The sequence below is a fragment of the Callorhinus ursinus genome, unplaced genomic scaffold (assembly GCF_003265705.2).
Source record: "Callorhinus ursinus isolate GAN/ISIS: 27379988/994484 unplaced genomic scaffold, GSC_fseal_2.0 scaffold34, whole genome shotgun sequence".
Classification (NCBI taxonomy): Eukaryota; Metazoa; Chordata; class Mammalia; order Carnivora; family Otariidae; genus Callorhinus; species Callorhinus ursinus.
This window is the reverse complement of record NW_027397096.1, coordinates 13,394,978-13,414,481: the sequence shown is the minus strand read 5'-3', so window position 1 is coordinate 13,414,481 and position 19,504 is coordinate 13,394,978. Positions and strand designations below refer to the sequence as shown.

Below are 19,504 nucleotides of genomic sequence, written 5' to 3'. Positions count from 1 at the left end.
ACACTGAGTAGAGTAGTATTCAAATAATGTAACATTTAGAACTCTTAGCAAGGTTTATATCACTACATACAATCACACGTTGAAAATGCTAATTTAAGAATTATTTTGCTTCCCAAACTTCCTATTTCTTGGAATGCCACTCGTAGGAGTCCTGTGAAGTGTAGTATAAACTTATTTATATAGTAGCAGACAGGGCCACAAACACACACTTAGGGAGGTTCCCTAGCTTTGTGAATGTAATGAGAAAGAAAAATTAGTCTCCTCACATCTAGCTTTACTGCTGGCCTACTGAGTCAACAGGTCCTTCACAACCCATTGCCTTCAATAAGTGAGAGGGAGTAAATACACATAAGGTCAAATACCTGAAATCAAACTAGCTGATGTCAATCAACAGACCACAAGCTATTTCCTGTGCTTTGCCCCATATATTGCAATGTCTCCCCACTAATACCTAAAGCAAACTAGTGATATTTTACCAACTCTCAGCAGTCTGAATATTACACCTTTCTTAATCTCACCAGGTATCAATAGGTTTTCATACAACTGGCTGTCACTGATAGTAATTACAAGATACCATTAAATGTAAGATGCCACAGAGATGTTAATGTGGAAAACAAAATCTGCATCTTACAGTAAAAGTTGAAGTAGAATATTACTGTATCAGTCATCTACCACATTTTTTGAGCATCCACTATATACTAGGACTATTTAGTACAGTACTTATTTCTAATGCCCTTATTCACGGGTGCTCAGATTTCAGATGCTGGGAAATACATGAAATACAGGGCTCAATCTCATGCCCTGAGATCACAACCTGAGCCAAAACCAAGAGTCAGATGCATAACTGCACCACCCAGGTGGCCCTGCCGCACCTTCTATTAAAATCTCTTAACCGGTATCCCCAAAAGGGATCAGTTATGGCATAGCATCAGACTTTGTATTCCTCTTTTAGTTAGGTTGCCATTAAGATGTGTAACAGGCATACCATGGCTTTTCCCTGGGATGGGTTTATTGATATCCTTGACTTGAAAGGAGATCTGTGCTACTTCAATAGGAACTCAATCAGAGCATACTCCCCAGTTGTAGAATGAGCAAGGAAGACCCTGGTCTACTTCAAGAGTTCTGCAGGGAGGGTATCAACTGGCAGCAGCAGCAGCAGGGGTGGGGGTAGTGTCAAGCTTTTCAGTATCAGGCCGTTAAACACAAGATTAATACAAAGTTGTCCCATATGGTCCCACTTAGAAAGGAAAAAGGCCTGCTGATGGCTGACATGTCTAAGAAGTCATACTTCATCGATGCACAAAAACATTTAAGAAACCACCTTAGTAGTCCCAAATTCCCTCCAAGTAATACAAACAATGCCTTAAAGTTTCTTCAGACAGATGTGACAGAGACAGACAGAATCACCTATAGTCATCTGACACAGAAAATTTTCTCTTAGGAATTCTGCTCAAATAAAGAGCCTTGTGTTTCCTAACCATGGATACAAGACAAACCCACTCAACTTGCTACCAAGGCTTACTGGTGTGAAAAATAAAGGTTTCTTGAGAATTGCTTCCTGCTGATGACAGAATAATAATACCACATCTTTGAGGAAGGCCCCACTCTCCTCTCACAAAGTAGATTCCAAAAGGCTCAAAGCTCCTACTGTCACCCACTACATTCCCTTCTTCCAGCCTTACCAGTTAGTCACCTCCTCACTGCCTATCCTGGGACCTGAATGGTAAACAAGCTGTTGACATACCAACAAACCACAAGGGTGTACTTCTGTGGCATTGTTGATTTGCATGTTTACAGCAAGTTTTCTTACTCAGTTCTAGGTTCTTTATATCATATCGCTCCTTATATAAAAAATGTCTTACTGGGTCCCACTGACCACGTAGCTCTAAACCTCAGTTTCAAGGATTTGAAAGTGCATGGTAGATCCTAAATGTTGCCAGCAAATTCTAGTTTATGATAGGCTGTCAACGATTAGCTCTAAATAAGAAAAGAAACTGATGTCAAAAACTTCCAGGGTTCTGGGTGCTAAGATAATGTGCATTTATGAGTTGAAGGCTGCAATTAAGTCAAGTCATGTTCTCACCAACAGTGATTTAACGTGCTTCGTGCCAGTTTTCCTGCCCCTAAAGTTCCACATCCCCTTTCCCCACTCCAAATCCCTGCTCCACAGAACAGATCCCATTCAAAGGACAAAGTCCAAATTTTATTTATTTTTTACTTCTAAAATAATTAAAAAAGATTTTTTTTAATATTTCTTTTTTTAAGATTTTATTTATTTATTTGACAGAGAGAGAGCACAAGTAGGCAGAGCAGCAGGCAGAGGCAGAGGGAGAAGCAGGCTCCCCGCTGAGCAGGGGGCCCAATGCGGGGCTCGATCCCAGGACCCTGGGATCATGACCCGAGCCGAAGGCAGCCTCTTAACCAACTAAGCCACCCAGGCGCCCCTAAAAAAAATTTTTTTTATTAACCTATAATGTATTATTTGTTTCAGGGGTACAGATCTGTGATTCATCAGTCTTAACAATTCACAGCGCTCACCATAGCACATACCCTCCCCAATGTCTATCACCCAGCCACCCCATCCCTCCCACCCCCCTCCACTCCAGCAACCCTCAGTTTGTTTCCTGAGATTAAGAGTCTCTTATGGTTTGTCTCCCTCTCCAGTTTCGTCTTGTTTCATTTTTCCCTCCCTTCCCCTATGATCCTCTGTCTTGTTTTTCAAATTCCTCATATCAGGGAGATCATATGATACTTGTCTTTCTCTGACTGACTTATTTCGCTTAGCATAATACCCTCCAGTTCCATCCACATCGTTGCAAATGGCAAGATTTCATTTTTTGATGGCTGCATAATATTCCATTATGTATATATACGACAACTTCTTTATCCATTCATTTGTCAGTGGACATCTAGACCATTTCCACAGTTTGGCTATTGTGGACATTGCTGCTATAAACATTAGGGTGCATGTACCCCTTCAGATCACTACATTTGTATCTTTGGGGTAAATACCCAGTAGTGCAATTGCTGGGTCATAGGGTAGCTCTATTTTCAACTTTTTGAGGAACCTCCATACTGTTTTCCAGAGTGGCTGCACCAGCTTGCATTCCCACCAACAGTGTAGGAGGGTTCCCCTTTCTCCACATCCCCGCCAACATCTGTCGTTTCCTGACTTGTTAATTTTAGCCATTCTGACGGGTGTGAGGTGGTATCTCACTGAGGTTTTTTTTTTTTTTTTTAAGATTTATCCATTTATTTTGAGAGAGAGAGAGAGTACATGAAAGGGGTGGAGGTTAGAGGGAGAAGCAGGCTCCTCGCCCAGCAGGGAGCCCGATGCAGGACTTGATCCCAGGACTCCAGGATCACGACCTGAGCCGAAGGCAGTCGCCTAACCGACTGAGCCACCCAGGCGCCCTCATTGAGGTTTTGATTTGCATTTCCCTGATGCCGAGTGATGCTGAACACTTTTTCATGTGTCTGTTGGCCATTTGGATGTCTTCTTTGCAGAAATGTCTGTATGTGTCTTCTGCCTATTTCTTGATTGGATTATTTGTTCTTTGGGTGTTGAGTTTAACAAGTTCTTTATAGATTTTGGATACTAGCCCTTTGTCTGATATGTCATTTGCAAATATCTTCTCCCATTCTGCCCGTTGTCTTTTGGCTTTGTGGACTGTTTCTTTTGCTGTGCAAAAGCTTTTTATCTTCATGAAATCCCAAGAATTCATTTTTGCCCTTGCGTCCCTTGCCTTTGGCGATGTTTCTAGGAAGAAGTTGCTGCGGCTGAGGTCGAAGAGGTTGCTGCTTGTGTTCTCCTTTAGGATGTTGATGGACTCCTGTCTCACATTGAGGTCTTTCAACAACTTGGAGTCTATTTTTGTGTGTGGTGTAAGGAAATGATCCAGTTTCATTCTTCTGCATGTGGCTGTCCAATTTTCCCAACACCATTTGTTGAAGAGACTGTTTTTATTCCGTTGGACATTCTTTCCTGCTTTGTCGAAGATTAGTTGACCACAGAGTTGAGGGTCCATTTCTGGGCTCTCTATTCTGTTCCACTGATCTATGTGTCTGTTTTTGTGCCAATACCATGACAAAGTCCAAATTTTAGCTAGGACATACAATGTAACTCTTCATGATCTGTCCTCTCTTTCCACTCTGGCCTCATCTTTCACTGATTTTCACCTGGCTAATTTGTACTCATCCCTTAGGATGACCTTTCTAAGGGTGAACCAGGTTAGTAAAGATGATAGTTAAGAGCACTGCCTCTGGGTTCAAATTCCAGCCCTTTCATTTACTAACTCTGTGATTTTGGGTAAGATTTACAACCGTAGGCTTTAGTCTACTCACGTTATAGGTGAGATAATCAAGATAATAAAGTCACTACCATGTAAAGCTATATTGAGAAAACAAGATAAATCTGGGAAAGTCTTTAGCAGTCTCTAATATATACCGAGGACTTAGTAAATATTATTTTTATTATTCCATACCTGTTCTCTGAGCTCCCTACACACCTTATCACAGCACCCATGCTATTAAATGGTCTGACACCTGACTGATGGTTTTCAGTTGCTCCCCCTGCATCCTTTTCCACACACCCCTCCAACTACCTCCACACTACTCCAACCTCCACACTACCACCAACACATATATCCATCAACATACCTGAGAATGACACCTGGTACCCATTTGAAACTGTGATCTACTCTGGCATGTGATTCTTAAGAAGGAGTGGTCATCCCTGGTTGAGTCACTCAACTCAACCAGTGGTTCTCAACTGGGGATGATTTTGCCTCCCAGGGAACATTTTTGGTTATTGTAACTCAGAGGAGGTACTGTTGACACCTAGTAGTTAAAAGCCAAGGATGCCGCTAAACATCCTACAATGTACAGGGCAGCCCTCTACAACAAAGAATCATCTGGCCCAAAATGTCAGTGGGTGTCAACTTAAAGAAATCCTGAATTAAATAGCAAGTTCAAGAATTACTTCTTCACCAGCATCAAATGCAATGACAGGCTAAAAATTAGAAGCATTTCATAAATGTTGCATGAAGAAAAGGGGCTGTAATTCCAGCACATGCTATAAACATTTATAATCAATATATATCAATATATATAAATACATTGAAACTAGCTAATCTCTACAGGTCCTTTCTTTAAAGACTTTTAATCGAAATATTTATATCTTAATGTTTTAACAATCAACACTTCACTTTAAAAACCCTTTTCATTTAACCTCTTCTACTGAAGTAATGCTGGCTGCCACAGGAGCATCAACCTAGAGGGGAGTGTTTAGTATCCTTTAACTGAAAAACCTAAAAAATGCCACCACCACACACACTCTCACAGGGCAGCCAGAGGTAAATGGTGGCACCTGCATATATGCTTTGAGCTACAATCCATCAATCATTAAAATTCAAATGAGTGCAGAGGTAGAAGGTGGCAGTGATTCAGAGAAATGGGAAAAAAATTTCAATGCCAAATATCATTAATAAAGTTGACATCCTTTTCTAACATATATAGGACACAACAATGGCAAAACACAGCCTTATTTAAAAACACTTTCTGGGGCACCTGAGTGACTCAGTCAGTTAAGCATCTGACTTGATTTCAGCTCAGGTCATGATCTCAGGGTCCTGATATCAAGCCCTTGTCAGGTTCTGCACTTAGCACAGAGTCGGCATGTCTCTCTCCCTCTCCTCCCCCGCCTCCCTCCCATGCATGCTCTCTCTCAAATAAATAAATAATAAAATCTTAAAAGAAAACAAAAAAATACCCCAAATACCTCTGCTACTCAAAATTACAAAATGTCTCCTATGCTTTTAGATATAATAATGACAAAACTGGAAGAACACATAGAAGAATACTGAAAATGTAACTGAGAATGAACTGCCAGAGTTGAAGTCAGTTACCATAAAGGATTTTTTTAAATGGCTAAAGTTTGGAATAATTCTATATGAGCAAAGCAATTTACAAATACTAATAAAGACTGACTTTAGGGCGCCTGGGTGGCCAGTCAGTTAAGCGTCTAACTTCAGCTCAGGTCATGATCTCAGGTTCCTGGGATTGAGTCCTGCTTTGGGCTCCTGGCTCAGCAGGGAGTCTGCTTGTCCTTCTCCCTCTGCCCGTCCCCATCCCAATCTTCACCGCCCTGCCCCACTCATGCTCTGTCTCTCAAATAAATAAATAAAATCTTAATAAAAAAAAAAAAAGACTAACCTTAAAAGACAAAAGTACTTAACACTTAATATTATAATTAGTTGTTTTTGTGCATGCCTTCCCCCTAAGCCTGTGAACATATCTAATCTCACCTTTGCATATCTAGCAAATTCAATGCCTATCATTGAATTTACTGAATAAACAGATGAACTATCTGTAGATTCCCCCACCCCCCTGTAAACCTCCCTTCTAAGTAAGACATGTCCTTTTATGTAGTCAATTATCCACTTTGCCTTCCTCTGTGCTCAGTGTCCGAGTAAATCAAACTCAGTGGCACAATAAATGCAGTATTCAGATCAAGCATGTTGGATGGTAATGTCTCAGTAACTTAACTACTCCCCAACACCAACACACAAAAAATCATTATTCCCACCTCTCACCAAATTATGACTTTATCATTCCATACCTTCCTCAGGGGCAGCTGAAGCTCCTTCAGGTAGTATAGGTTGTAATTCCCCAGTTTCAGAATTATTTTCCAAATCAGTCATTTGCATTCCTTCCAGACGACCTCCTTTAGAATTAGCCCTCAAAGGAGAGAAAACAACCTGATATTTTTGTATAACTAGTCAGTGATATAATATATATTTTCTTCTTGTCCTGAAACTGAGCATGAAACCAAGTAGGGTATATGGCACTGGTGTTAAATATAAATTTCAAGTATTGTTTTTTAAAAAATTCACCATAAGACCCACAATAAAAGGTTAGAAAATGATGGACTGTATCAATGGCAATATCCTGGTTGTGATATTGTACCAGTTTTGCAAAATGTCATCATTAGGGGAAACTGGGTAAGGTGCATAGGATCTCTTTGTATTATTTCTTAGAACTGCATGTGAACATATAATTATCTCAATAAAATTCTGATTAAAAGACAAAAATAGAAGTCCTAAATAATATGTTCTCATTGATATGGAAAGACCTCAGATATATTACTGAGAAAATAGGGTGTATGTTTTGTATTAAAAAAGCTATATAGTCACAGTTGCTTAAATATGCATAAAAACTGAGAAGACACGGCATATATAAAAAATTAAAAATAGCAGGGGTGTGTGTGGGCAGCGAGCTGGAAAACTAAGCAGATGGGAGACAAAGACGGGGAAATTTTCACTTAATATTCTTTTTACTTCTATTTTTGAACCACTTATTATTAAAATTTTTGCTTACAAACTACTTTAAATCAGGCAAGGAAAAAAAGACATAACACCACATAAGTCAGGCTAGCAATACAGTTAATTGTAAAATGAGGGTTATAGCTAAGAGATGCAGATATTTACAGAGGATTTTACAGTCTAGAAAAAAAGTCTATGTTCATATACATTTAACTGTTATGACTAAAGGCAGACATAAATATCTCCATAACAAAATATAAAAGCTAGTTGTAACTTCAACCTGAAAGGAATATGTATAAAATCAGGGTAGGTAAGGAAGGACAAGACAATCCTGATGATTGTAACACCTTTCCACTGCTTAAACTGGACCTAAAACAGAAAACTAAATCATACCAGCTGTTCTTTTACATTTGGTAATTATCCAGACCTTAAAGCTATTTAAATTAAGTAAACTTAAGGGATGTTAATCTCTCTCTAAATTTAATTCAAAGTTTTTTTTCAAAGTCTCCAAGGTAGAACTATTCCATTGTTTAAACTTAGGAATGTAATATCTATAAAGTAGATAAGCAGATGGTATTAATGGCTCATCTAGCACATTCACACATATATTTCAGAATCACTCTATCTTTTTAATGGATGGAAGTTTAATTGACATGGCTGGGATCTGAGTTTATGTTTCCTGGGCGAGAGATAAAGGTCACAATATATCCTTTTGAGAAATTCCAGCTCTCAGTTTTGAAGACATTTTCATAAGAGAAAATAGGTGAGATAAAAGTACAAAAGCAGTGTTAAAATAAAATTGCCAGAAGTGCTCTGTTATGTACAAAACATTTGTAAAAGACCTATGACATAATACGGCCCAACACATATGTCTTTGAAAAGTGTGGAGGAGACAGAAAGGAAAAAAAAAAGCTGACACATACATCAAAAACTCACAAGACAGAATTCACAGAAGGTTACACACTTCAGTGCAAATGATCTCTAACATAACTGAATGTCTGACACTATCTCATTTCACTCCATTAAGAAAAAAAGGTCTCTGATACTTTATAGTTAGATTTTAATATAACAAACAAACTTTGTCTACTAAAAAATTAACAAAGTAGAAATTTATTCATTATGATGTAGACCAAAAGAACCTACCCCAAGGTGACGATTTTCCTCCTTTTCTCAACAGCAGGTAAACCATTGAAAACTGCAACCACAACAGCATCCGAATCCAAAGCTTGACACTGCCGGTCTTCAGATTTTGGCAAAATATCACTGATAGTGCCATGTGTTAAGGCTCGGGGAGAACTGTGCTTGCTCCCAGACTGAGAGCTTCCTGGGGAGCCTACAGAAAAGAAAGGGGATACTCAGAAAGAAGGCAAACAAAAGCTCTCTAGTCTCCACTTTAGAATATCTCACTACATAAACACTTTTAAACTTCAGGAAAACTCAAAACCAATTAAAAAATATATCCCAGTTTTTTGATGCCAAGTATTTAAAATTAAGGAATCCAGAATATGCAGTCTAATGGCTGCATTTTCTTACAGATGGGTGTGTTCTCTTGTGAGATCAAGGAACTTTCAAATCAAGTTTCAGCACCGTCAGTGCCTTTAAAGATCTAAATCTATGTACACCATTAAGATCAGTTTTAAATAACAAACATCTACCCACTGAAAATATATTCTAAACTCTCCAAATTTACCTTCAGATAGAGTTTGACAGTCTCCCTTTGAACGGCTATTTTCCCCAGAGTCTATTGCTCTTCGAAGTGACAGACTACCTGCCACACTGGATCGAGCTGGCTTGGGTGAATTACTCTTCTTATTTGTGGCTGCAAAGATATTTAAAAATATTTCTGAGTAAGATAAAATAGCACAAAACTCACTACAAAGGCAGTGAGAGGAAGGCTAATCTTATGGAATGTATTCTATCTACTGTGTCCAAAAAACCCGGGACACTCTGGTCCCAAATGGCTTATTTGGGGTCTTATGCAAAAAGTATTCCTACTTTGCTACTTGTGGACGAGAGTCAAAAAACAAACAAAAAAAAAAAACAAAAAAAAACAAAACCAGAAAAATATTAGTAAACTCCAAAAGAAAAATCCTACCAGATATGAACTCCAATCTCAATACCAAAGTATTAAGAACAAAAATAAAACCCCCCAAAACACTTGAAAATTGTAAATTATTGGATTAACAAGAAAATCAATTAGAAATAAATCACAAATAAAATACACAAGATGTTTGTGGCTCAAACAATAATTAGGAAAAGAAAATGTATAGCCTTATAATGAATTAGAAAAAAATGAAACTAAGTGGCCTACTACGCACAGACTCGAGGAGCTAGAAAAAGAATAAAAATAAATAAAAAGAAAGCAGAAGATAGGCATTTAAAGGTAATAAACAGGATCAGCAAGGTAGCAGGACACAAGACCAAGAACTGATTATCTTTTTATAGACCAGCAAAGCACAATTCAAGAATGCAATTAAGTAACAATTCCATTTACCTTAGCATCAAATAGAATAAAATATTTAAGAAAAAATTTAATAAATATAATACTTGCACACTGAAAACTATCACACACTGCTGAAAGATAATAAAGATGGAAATTTTTTAATATTTGCAATAAATGCTTAATAAAAAAGATGGAAAAAATACAGTGTTCACTGATCAGAAGACTTAATATTGTTAACATGGCAATACACCCAAAATTGATCTACAAATTCAACACAATCCCTATAAAAATTCCAACTTTTTTTAAAATTTTATTTTTAATTTTTTTTTAAAGAGAGAGAAAAGGGAGGGGCAGAGAGAGTAGGCAAGAGAGACTCTCCAGCAGACTCCCAGCTGAATGAGTGAGGAGCCCGATGTGGGGCTCAATTCCACAACCCTGAGATCACGACCTGAGCCAAAATCAAGAGTTGGACACTTAACCGAGCCATCCAGGAGCCCTAGCTGTCTTACTTTTTAACTGCAGAAATTGATAAGCTGATTCTAAAATTCATATGAAAAGATCCAGAATACCCAAAAACATCTTGAATGGAAGACTCACACTTCCGATATCAAAAACTTACTGTAAAACCATACTAACCAAGACTGGTGGTATACTGGTGTAAGACAAAAATATTGACCAATGGAACAGAACTGAGAGTTTGAAATAAACCATTTATGGTCAATTAATTTTTGATAATGAGTCCAGGACAATTCAATGGACAAAGGGAAAAAAAAGATGGACAATAACAAGTGTTGGCAAGGATATGGAGAAACTGGAACCCTCAACTGGGTTCTAATTAGGAATTGGATGGGAATGTAAAATGGTACAGCTGCACTGGAAACAGTTATGGCAGTGCCTCAAGAAGTTCCCCCATAACCCAGCAATTCCACTTCTAAGCATATACCCAAGATAAATAAAAACATATGTCCACATAGAAACATGTACATGAATATTCACAGCAGCATTATTCATAATAGCCAAAAAGTGGAAAAACACTACATGATGCCCATCAAATGATGAGCAGGTAAACAGAACATGGTACACATATACAATGAAGTTATGATTCAGCCATAAAAAGTAATGAAATAATACATGCTACAACATGGATGACCATTGGAAATGTTATGCTAAGTGAAAGAAGCCAGACACAGAGGCCCATATTGTATGATTCTATTTATATGAAAAGTCCAGAAGAAGTAAAACCATAGAGAGAAACTAGACTAGAGGTTACCAGGAGCGAAAAATGGGAGAGTGACTGTTCACACGTCTGGAGTTTTTGGGGAGAGGGTGATGAAAATGTTGTAGACAGTGTTCTAGATAATGGTGATCATTACATGACTGTGAATATATTAAAAACTGCTGAATTGTACACTTGACGAAAAAGATGTGAGAAAAAATTGCAGTGGAAAAATTGGTCTTAATGTATCTATAAATTATAATATGGTCCTTAACCATATTCTGTTAATGGACTATTAAATTAAAATAGAAACAAAGGTAGAATTTAATGTAATAAAAAGATAGATGCTGGAGTGGAGGGGGGTGGGAGGGATGGGGTGGCTGGGTGATAAGACATTGGGAAGGGTATGTACTATGGTGAGCGCTGTGACCTGTGTTAAGACTGATGAATCACAGACCTGTACCCCTGAAACAAATACATTATATGTTAATAAAAAAAAATGGTAGAAGAGAGTAAATGAAAATATATTTAAGAACTAGTCTTTGAAGAGACAAATAAAATGGACAAGTTTCCAGCAAGTCAAATCAAAGGACAAAATAAGAAAACACATATAAGCAAAATAAGAGAAAAAGTTTAACAGCCCATATTCAGAGGACTTTTTAAAATTTAAGAGACCAGAATAAGTGGCTTTATATCAATAAATTTAAATATTTAACAAAATGAGTAATTTTTAAGGAAAATTAATTACAGAAACTGGCTTAAGGAGGAGAAATATGAGACCAATAAACACACTGAAGTTAAGCAGGTTGTTAAAGTTCTGTCCCTGAAAGAACTAACTGGTTTTATGAACGAGTTTCATTAACTTTTGAAGAGCAGATAAGCTGTTAAAATAATTTCATAGTATAGAAAAAGATAAAAGCTTCTGAATTTATTCCATAAGGCTGGCATAAAACTGGAATTCATATGGGTTAAGGATAATTTAACAAAAATACAACTCGATTTTACTTATGACTACAATAGTCAAGAATTCTAAGTAAAATATTAGCAAACTGAATATGGCAGTATATTTAAAAAAATTATAAATTATCAAAAGCAAATAGGATTCATTCTACTATTTCAAGAATGGTCATAATTAGATTAATTAGATAAAGAATGTAATTCTTTAAAGTTAAAATAATCGAACAAAACAATCTGATCATTTTGACATAAGCCAAAAAAGCATAATTCTATACAACTTCTTGAGAAACAACAACCTCTTAGTAAGTGGAAAAAGAGGTAGTTTGGTGCAATGGTGAAAGCCATAGGCTCTGTGGTTCAAGTTCTTGGCTCTGCCAATTACCACTGTGAAACTCTGAGAATGCTGTTTAATGCCCTGTGCCTCCATTTATCTATCTGTAAATTGGGGATAAAAATAACTTGCCTCAGAGTTGTTGGGATTAAGGGAGTTAATGCACATGTGACTTACTTAGAATGATATCCCACAAAGAGTAAACAGTGGTACTTATTGTACACAGTAATTATTAGCAATAGAAGGATGTATCTTTTAACTTGGTAAAAACTATTAAAACTCATAGCACAGGCGCCTAGGTGGCACAGTCAGTTATGCGTCTGACTTGGTTTCAGCTCAGGTCGAGACCTAAGGATCATGAGATTGAGCCCTGCGTCCAGCTCCGCACTCAGCACGAAGTGTGGTTGAGATTCTCTCTCCCTCTCCTGCCCCTCCTGCTCCTGTGCTCACACTTTCTCTTTTCTCTCTCTAAAATAAATCTTTAATGAAATATATAGCAAATTTTATACTTGAGAAAACTAAAGGAATTCCTAAACAGAGTTGAAAACATTGCAAAAATTCTATTACTGCTATTAGCATTGTTCTGAGATCCTAGCCTAGACAATGAAAAATGAAAAGTAAATAAGTAAAAAAAGAATGAACAAACTGTAATTATTTGCTGATATGATCATCTACTTAAAAATTCAAGATAACTGACTGAAAAACTTAGAATTTAAAAATTTCACTAAGTGGGCTGAATACAAGACAAACATGTAAAAACCAACAGTATTCCTACAAGTGACAAATAATTAGAAAACATTCTGGGGGGCAGGGGAGGAAATCCCACTCACAATAGCAACCTAAGTTATAACCTATTTAGAAATGAATATAACAAGACATATACAGAACTTATATGAAGAAAACTAAAACTGTGAAGTATAGATGAGAGATGACCAGAAAAATGGAGAGAAATACCACTTTTCCAGATGTTAATGCTTCAATACTGAAAAATGTCAGTTCCCCAAATTAAATGTAATTAAATCCATTAAATAGTGCAATTCCAGTCAAAATGTTTTTCTGGAAGAGTAAATATGGAAGAACCATCAAGAATATTTTGAAAACAATAACAAAAATGAAGGCAAGTCAATTAGTTTACAAACTATGATATATAGTAGTTAAAAACACTACAAATATTCAGTTGAACAATATCAAATTGCTGTTTTTGCAGGTCAAAAACAGTTGCATGTTGGCAATTTCATATGATTTAACCTCTGTGAACGAATTTAAAAACAACAATGCAAATATGGGAATTTGGTCTATTAATAAAGGATGCATTTCATACTGTTGGACAGAGTGGAATCTTCAAAAAACATGTTTCTTTTGGGGAAAAAAAAATCACTGAACTTACCTCACACACCATCATGAAAAACAAATTATATATGGCATAGTGACCTAAATGTTAAAAAGTTAAAAAAAAAAATACCGTAAGAAAACAGGGGTCATTTTTATAAACTTGGGAGTTAAAAAGGCCTTCCAAATAAAAACATTAAACCCCAAAACCATGAATACTATTAATAGATCTGTCTGAAATAAAAAATTTAAAACTTCTGTTTAGCACAAAAATAAAATCAAGTGACAAGAGGGAAGTACTTGCAAAAATAGGTAACAAAAGCTTTTTGCAAAAGTCCATCTAAAGAGCATTACTTCTTTTTGTTTTAGATTGTCATTTCCTTGACAACTAGATGAGGTTGAGTATCCTTTGAGATGCATACTGTCCATTTGTATTTCTTCTTACGTTAACGGCCTAATCATAACCTTTACTTCATTTTCTATTGAACTGTCATGCTTATTTTAGGAGAAGCCTATGTATTTGGCAATCATCCTCTCCTCTATTCATCTCTACTGGATTACTGCCACCAGTATCAAGCACTAAAATATCCCATAAACACACACACAGCCCAGAAATAAATGCTCACATGTATACTCAAATGATTTCTTTTTTTTTTTTTTGAGTACTCTCTACCTCCAACATGGAGCTTGAACTCACAACCCTGAGAACAAGAGTCACACACTCTACTGACTGAGCCAGCCAGGAGCCCCTTCAATGATATCCAACAAGGGTATCAAGACCATTCAATGATGAGAGGAAAATCTTTTCAACAAATGGTGATAGGAAAGCTGATATCCATACACAAAGGAATGAAGTTGGACCTTTACCTAATACCATATACAAAATTAACTAAAAATAGATCCAAGACATTTATAAATATTAGATCTAAAACTATGAAACTCTTGGGGCGCCTGGGTGGTGAAGTCAGTTAAGCACTAGACTCTTGGCTTCAACTCAGGTTGTGATCTCAGAGTTGAGCCCTGCATCAGGCGCAGTTTCTCTCTCTCCATCTCCTTCTGCCCCTCCCCCCCAAATAAATAAATCTTTTAAAAAAATGACAGCAACAACAAAATACCCCTACAAAACTCTTACAAGAAAACACAAGGGAAAAGCTTCATAACATTAGCTTTAGCAATGCTTTTGTGAAATACGACACCAAAGCACAGGCAACAAAAGGAGGGAAAAAAAAAAGATAAACTGGACTTCAAAAAAATTAAAAACTTTTACCATCAAAAGATACCAGCAGACAGTATAAAATGTTCAACATCACTGATAAATGTGAATCAAAAGCACAATAATAAAATACCACTTTACATGCATTACTATGGCTATTAGCAAAGACAAAACAAAACCACAAAATTGTAAGTGATGGGGAAGATGTGGACAAACTGGAGCCCTTGTGCACTATTAGGTAGGAATGTAAAATGGTGCAACCTCTATAGAAAACTGAATGGCAATTCCTCAAAAAATTAAAAACTGAGTTACCATATGATCCAGCAATTCCGCTTTTACGTTTATATGCCCAGAAAAATGGAAAACAGGTTTTTTTTAAAAGATTTTATTTATTTATTTGAGAGAGAGAGAGAATGAGAGATAGAGAGCACGAGAGGGAAGAGGGTCAGAGGGAGAAGCAGACTCCCTGCTGAGCAGGAAGCCTGATGTGGGACTCGATCCGGGACTCCAGGATCATGACCTGAGCCAATGGCAGTCGCTTAACCAACTGAGCCACCCAGGCGCCCGGAAAACAGGGTCTTGAAGAGATGAACACCCATCCTCACAGCTGCATTATTCACAGTAGCCAAAAAGTAGGTGCCAATCCAGTGTCCATCAAAAGGATGAATGGATAAACAAAAAGTGGCATACACATACACACACAATGGATTATCAAATAGCCACAAAAAGGGAATTTTTTTTTAAGATTTTATTTATTTATCTGACAGAGATAGAGAGAGAGATTTCACAAGCAGGGGGAGAGGCAGAGGAAGAATGAGAAGCAGGCTTCCCGCGGAGCAGGGAGCCCGATGCGGGGCTCGATCCCAGGACCCTGGGATCATGACCTGAGCCGAAGGCAGACGCTTAATGACTGAGCCACCCAGACGCCCCCAAAAAGAGAATTCTGACACATGCTACAATATGGATGAACCTTGAAGACGTTATGCTAAGTGAAATAAGCCAGACACAAAAGTATGTTTCCACTTATACAAGGTACCTAGAATAATCAAATTTAGAGAGACAGGAAGTAAATAGTGGCTGCCAGGCACTGGGAGGAGGAAGAGTAGAGAGCTACTGTTTAATAGGTAGAGAGATTCAGTTGTGCAAGATAAAAAGAGGTCTGTGAGGTGGGGGGATGGGTTAGCCTGGTGATGGGTATTAAAGAGGGCACGTTCTGCATGGAGCACTGGGTGTTAGGCACAAACAATGAACCATGGAACACTACATCAAAAACTAATGATGTAATGTATGGGGATTAACATAACAATAAAAAAATTTGAAGAAAAAAAAGGTCTGTGGATGGATGGTAGTGACAGTAGCACAACAATGTGCATGTACTTTATGCCACTGAACAGTACTACTTAAAGAGGTTAGGACAGTAAATTCTGTTTAACAAATTGTGGTAAATTCCTTTTAAAAAAATTGAACATCAGCAATGCCATTCTAGGTATACCCAAAAGAACTGAAAGTAGAGACTCAAACAGATATTTGCACACCCAAATTCATAACAGCATTAATCACAAAAGCCAGAAGATGGAACCAATGCAAATGTCCATCGATGGATGACATGTGGTACATACATACATGGAATATTATTCAGCCTTAAAAAGGAATGAATTTTTTTTTTTTTTAAAGATTTTATTTATTTGACAGAGAGAGAGACAGCGAGAGAGGGAACACAAGCAGGGGGAGTGGGAGAGGGAGAAGCAGGCTTTCTGCCAAGCAGGGAGCCCGATGCGGGGTTCGATCCCAGGACCCTAAGATCATGACCTGAGCCGAAGGCAGTCGCTTAACCAACTGAGCCACCCCGGCACCCCAAAAGGAATGAATTTCTGATACATGATGCAATATGGATGAACCTTGAAGACATTATGCAAAAGTGAAATAAGTCAGCATAAAAAGACAAATACTTTATGGTTCCACTTATGTAAGATATCTAGAATAGTCAAGTTCACAGAAACAGAAAGTGGAACAGTGGTTGCCAGGGGTTGGGTTGGGGGTGGAGTTATTATTTAACGGGTATAGAGTTTCAGTTTTACAAGAGGAAAAAAAGAAGACAAATACTTTATGGTTCCACTTATGTGAGATATCTAGAATAGTCAAGTTCACAGAAACAGAAAGTGGAACAGTGGTTGCCAGGGGTTGGGTTGGGGGTGGGGTTATTATTTAATGGGTATAGAGTTTCAGTTTTACAAGATGAAAAAAAGTTCTGTGACTGCATAGTGATGATGGCTGTACAACAGTGTGAATGTACTTAATGCAACAGAACTATACACCTAAAAATATCTATAATGGTAAGTTTTATGTTATGTACATTTTACCACGGTAAAAAAGAAATAGGTCAAAAAAAAGCGCATATATGCTTAAGAAAGTGAAAACATGCACAGACAGATAACAGCAAACTCTTTCTTGACTTCACATGCCTTCCAGGTACCACCCAAACTTCCGAAGGAGTTGTGCAATAATGCTCTAGTTTCTCATTGTGTTCACCCTGCTACACTCCTCCATGGGAATGATTATTAAAAGGGCCACCCACATTTCAACTCGACACCTCTCAATGGTATGACCACTCCACTTCTTTGAGATATTATCCCTTCTAGTTTTTCTCCTACCTTAATGATTAAATTCTTTTCAATTTCCTTTACTGGACTCCCCTTCATTACCAGGCCTTTAAATGTTAAAGTGCCCCAGAGCCAAAATTTCTCTTCTCCATTTAAAGTTACTCCATACTTGTTCTTATTCAGTCCCTGACTTTAAACAATATCTGATACTGTTGATTCCCAACTGTGACCACATACGCTTCAGATTCATGTACCATTCACCTGCCTAGAAGACATTTTACTAGGATAACTAGGAGATATCTCAAACCTAACATGTTTAAACAAGAATCCCTAAACTTCCTGCCCCCCAACTCCCCCCTCAACCCCCACACCAGCTTTTCCCTTATTTGATTTGCATCTAAATTAATGATAGTACCAGTCACTAAGTTGCCTGGGACAAAAACTTAAACACGATTCTTAGTTCTTTTTTTTTTCTTTCCATACAACACTATCCAGCCTTTCTTATCAGGGTTGTGGGAAAGAACTGAGCCCTCTTGGTCTAAAATATCCATTGTAATTAATTAATTGACTTCTACGTATCTAAAATAGTACTAGTTATGTAGCATCCTTGGGAGAATTAACAAAGATGGGAACCTCAGACGAGAAGGGCTGCTAGACTATGAGCAAGTCCACCTACCCACCATAGTAAGTCCAGAATAGGCCACCATATTTCACACACACTATTGTTATAGGCTGTTTCACAAATCTCATTCAACCCCTTTCAGACCCTTCTTCATCCAACAAGCAAAGTAATCTTGTAAAGGGTAAATCCGATCATAAATGCCCCTCCCCCGCCCCCCATTTTTATTCTCTAGAGATTCCTCCTAAAATCAGAATAAAACTCAAACTCCTTATCCAGGTCTTACACGTCCATACCTGATACAGACCCTGCCTACCCCTCTGACTTATCTCCTAGTGTTCTCCCCACTGCTTTGTTCACCATATTAAACCATATTGGTATTCCTTTGAGCTTTCAAACATGCAGAACAGCAAATACTTTATCAGTGACTTTGCATTTTCTGTTCTGTTTACCCAGAACAACATGTCCCACAGATCTTTGCATGGCTGCCACCTTCTCAACCTTTAGATCTCAGTTCAAATGCTGCCTCCTCAGAGACCTTCTCCTACCACCCTAACCTAAGCAGCACACTCATATTCCCATCCCATTCCTCTGTTGTTTCCTTCACAGGACTTTTTACTAACTGAAATTATCTTTACTTGTCTACACATTTTAATGTCCGATTCCCACCACATGACTATATGAAAGCAAGATCCAAGGGGTTAAGGATTTTGTCTTGTTTATTGCCCAGCACAGAATATGCAATCAAGAAATGTTAGCTCTATACAGTAGAAAATATACAGTTTTGAATGGGAGAAAAGGCTGTATATATAGTCTTACTTCATTGTAAGAAAGACCTTTAAATATTATTATTCTGAAAATAACCCATTCTCTAGCTTCCCAAATGACACACAGAGAAATGACATTAAAGGATCCACTTACAGTTTCGTATGTAACCAGCAACTGATGACTTTGCCAAGAGCTCCATTCCCAAATCCTGTAATCTGCCAGAGTTTTCGGCTCCACAAGCAGCCAGAGCTGCCTGGTCAACAGAAAAAAGGCTTGCCTGCATGTCTCCAGAAGCAGCATTGCTGCTTTTGATTTCTGAAAGTGTATTCTTTACATCAGTTTTCATACATCGAACTTCAGCCATCTGAGTTTTGAGTCTTTTTAGCATCTTTAAATCAGAGGGAACTCGCCACATGGCCTGCTGCTTCCTTTGGTCTTTATCTTTTCGAGAATATGATGCTTTAGAGAGAAAGTTACAAGTCATGTTCCATTCATGATAATGTCAACATATGCAGACTTGATGTGTAAAAAAGCTTAAGTGCTTTAGGTGGTATTAATAATAAAAGCACGCATTAAATTCCATTAATGACAGTAAAGAGAGCGACAAGCACCCTGACTGTATTCACACCTTCAGAGTTAGAATCTGGTTCGCATGATAACCACTCAAATCTGAATTAGTTATTTAATTCTAAAAGTTTAAAAAAGC

The 19,504-nt window shown here is 37.6% G+C and overlaps 1 protein-coding gene across 9 annotated transcripts in view; it reads right to left on the bottom strand.

Annotated features, from left to right (window-relative positions):
* TRIM37 (tripartite motif containing 37) overlaps positions 1–19,504 on the bottom strand; it is a 187,858-nt gene that overhangs the window by 17,467 nt on the left and 150,887 nt on the right. For 8 of the 9 annotated variants that reach the window (XM_073879530.1, XM_073879528.1, XM_073879527.1 and 5 more), the window contains 4 exons: positions 18,952–19,257; positions 9,013–9,141; positions 8,466–8,655; positions 6,620–6,738 (listed from right to left, as the gene is read on the bottom strand). In XM_073879530.1, coding sequence (XP_073735631.1) covers positions 6,620–6,738; positions 8,466–8,655; positions 9,013–9,141; positions 18,952–19,257 — 744 coding nt within the window. The remainder of the gene's footprint in view (positions 1–6,619; positions 6,739–8,465; positions 8,656–9,012; positions 9,142–18,951; positions 19,258–19,504) is intronic. The other variant, XM_073879534.1, reaches the window with a different exon arrangement.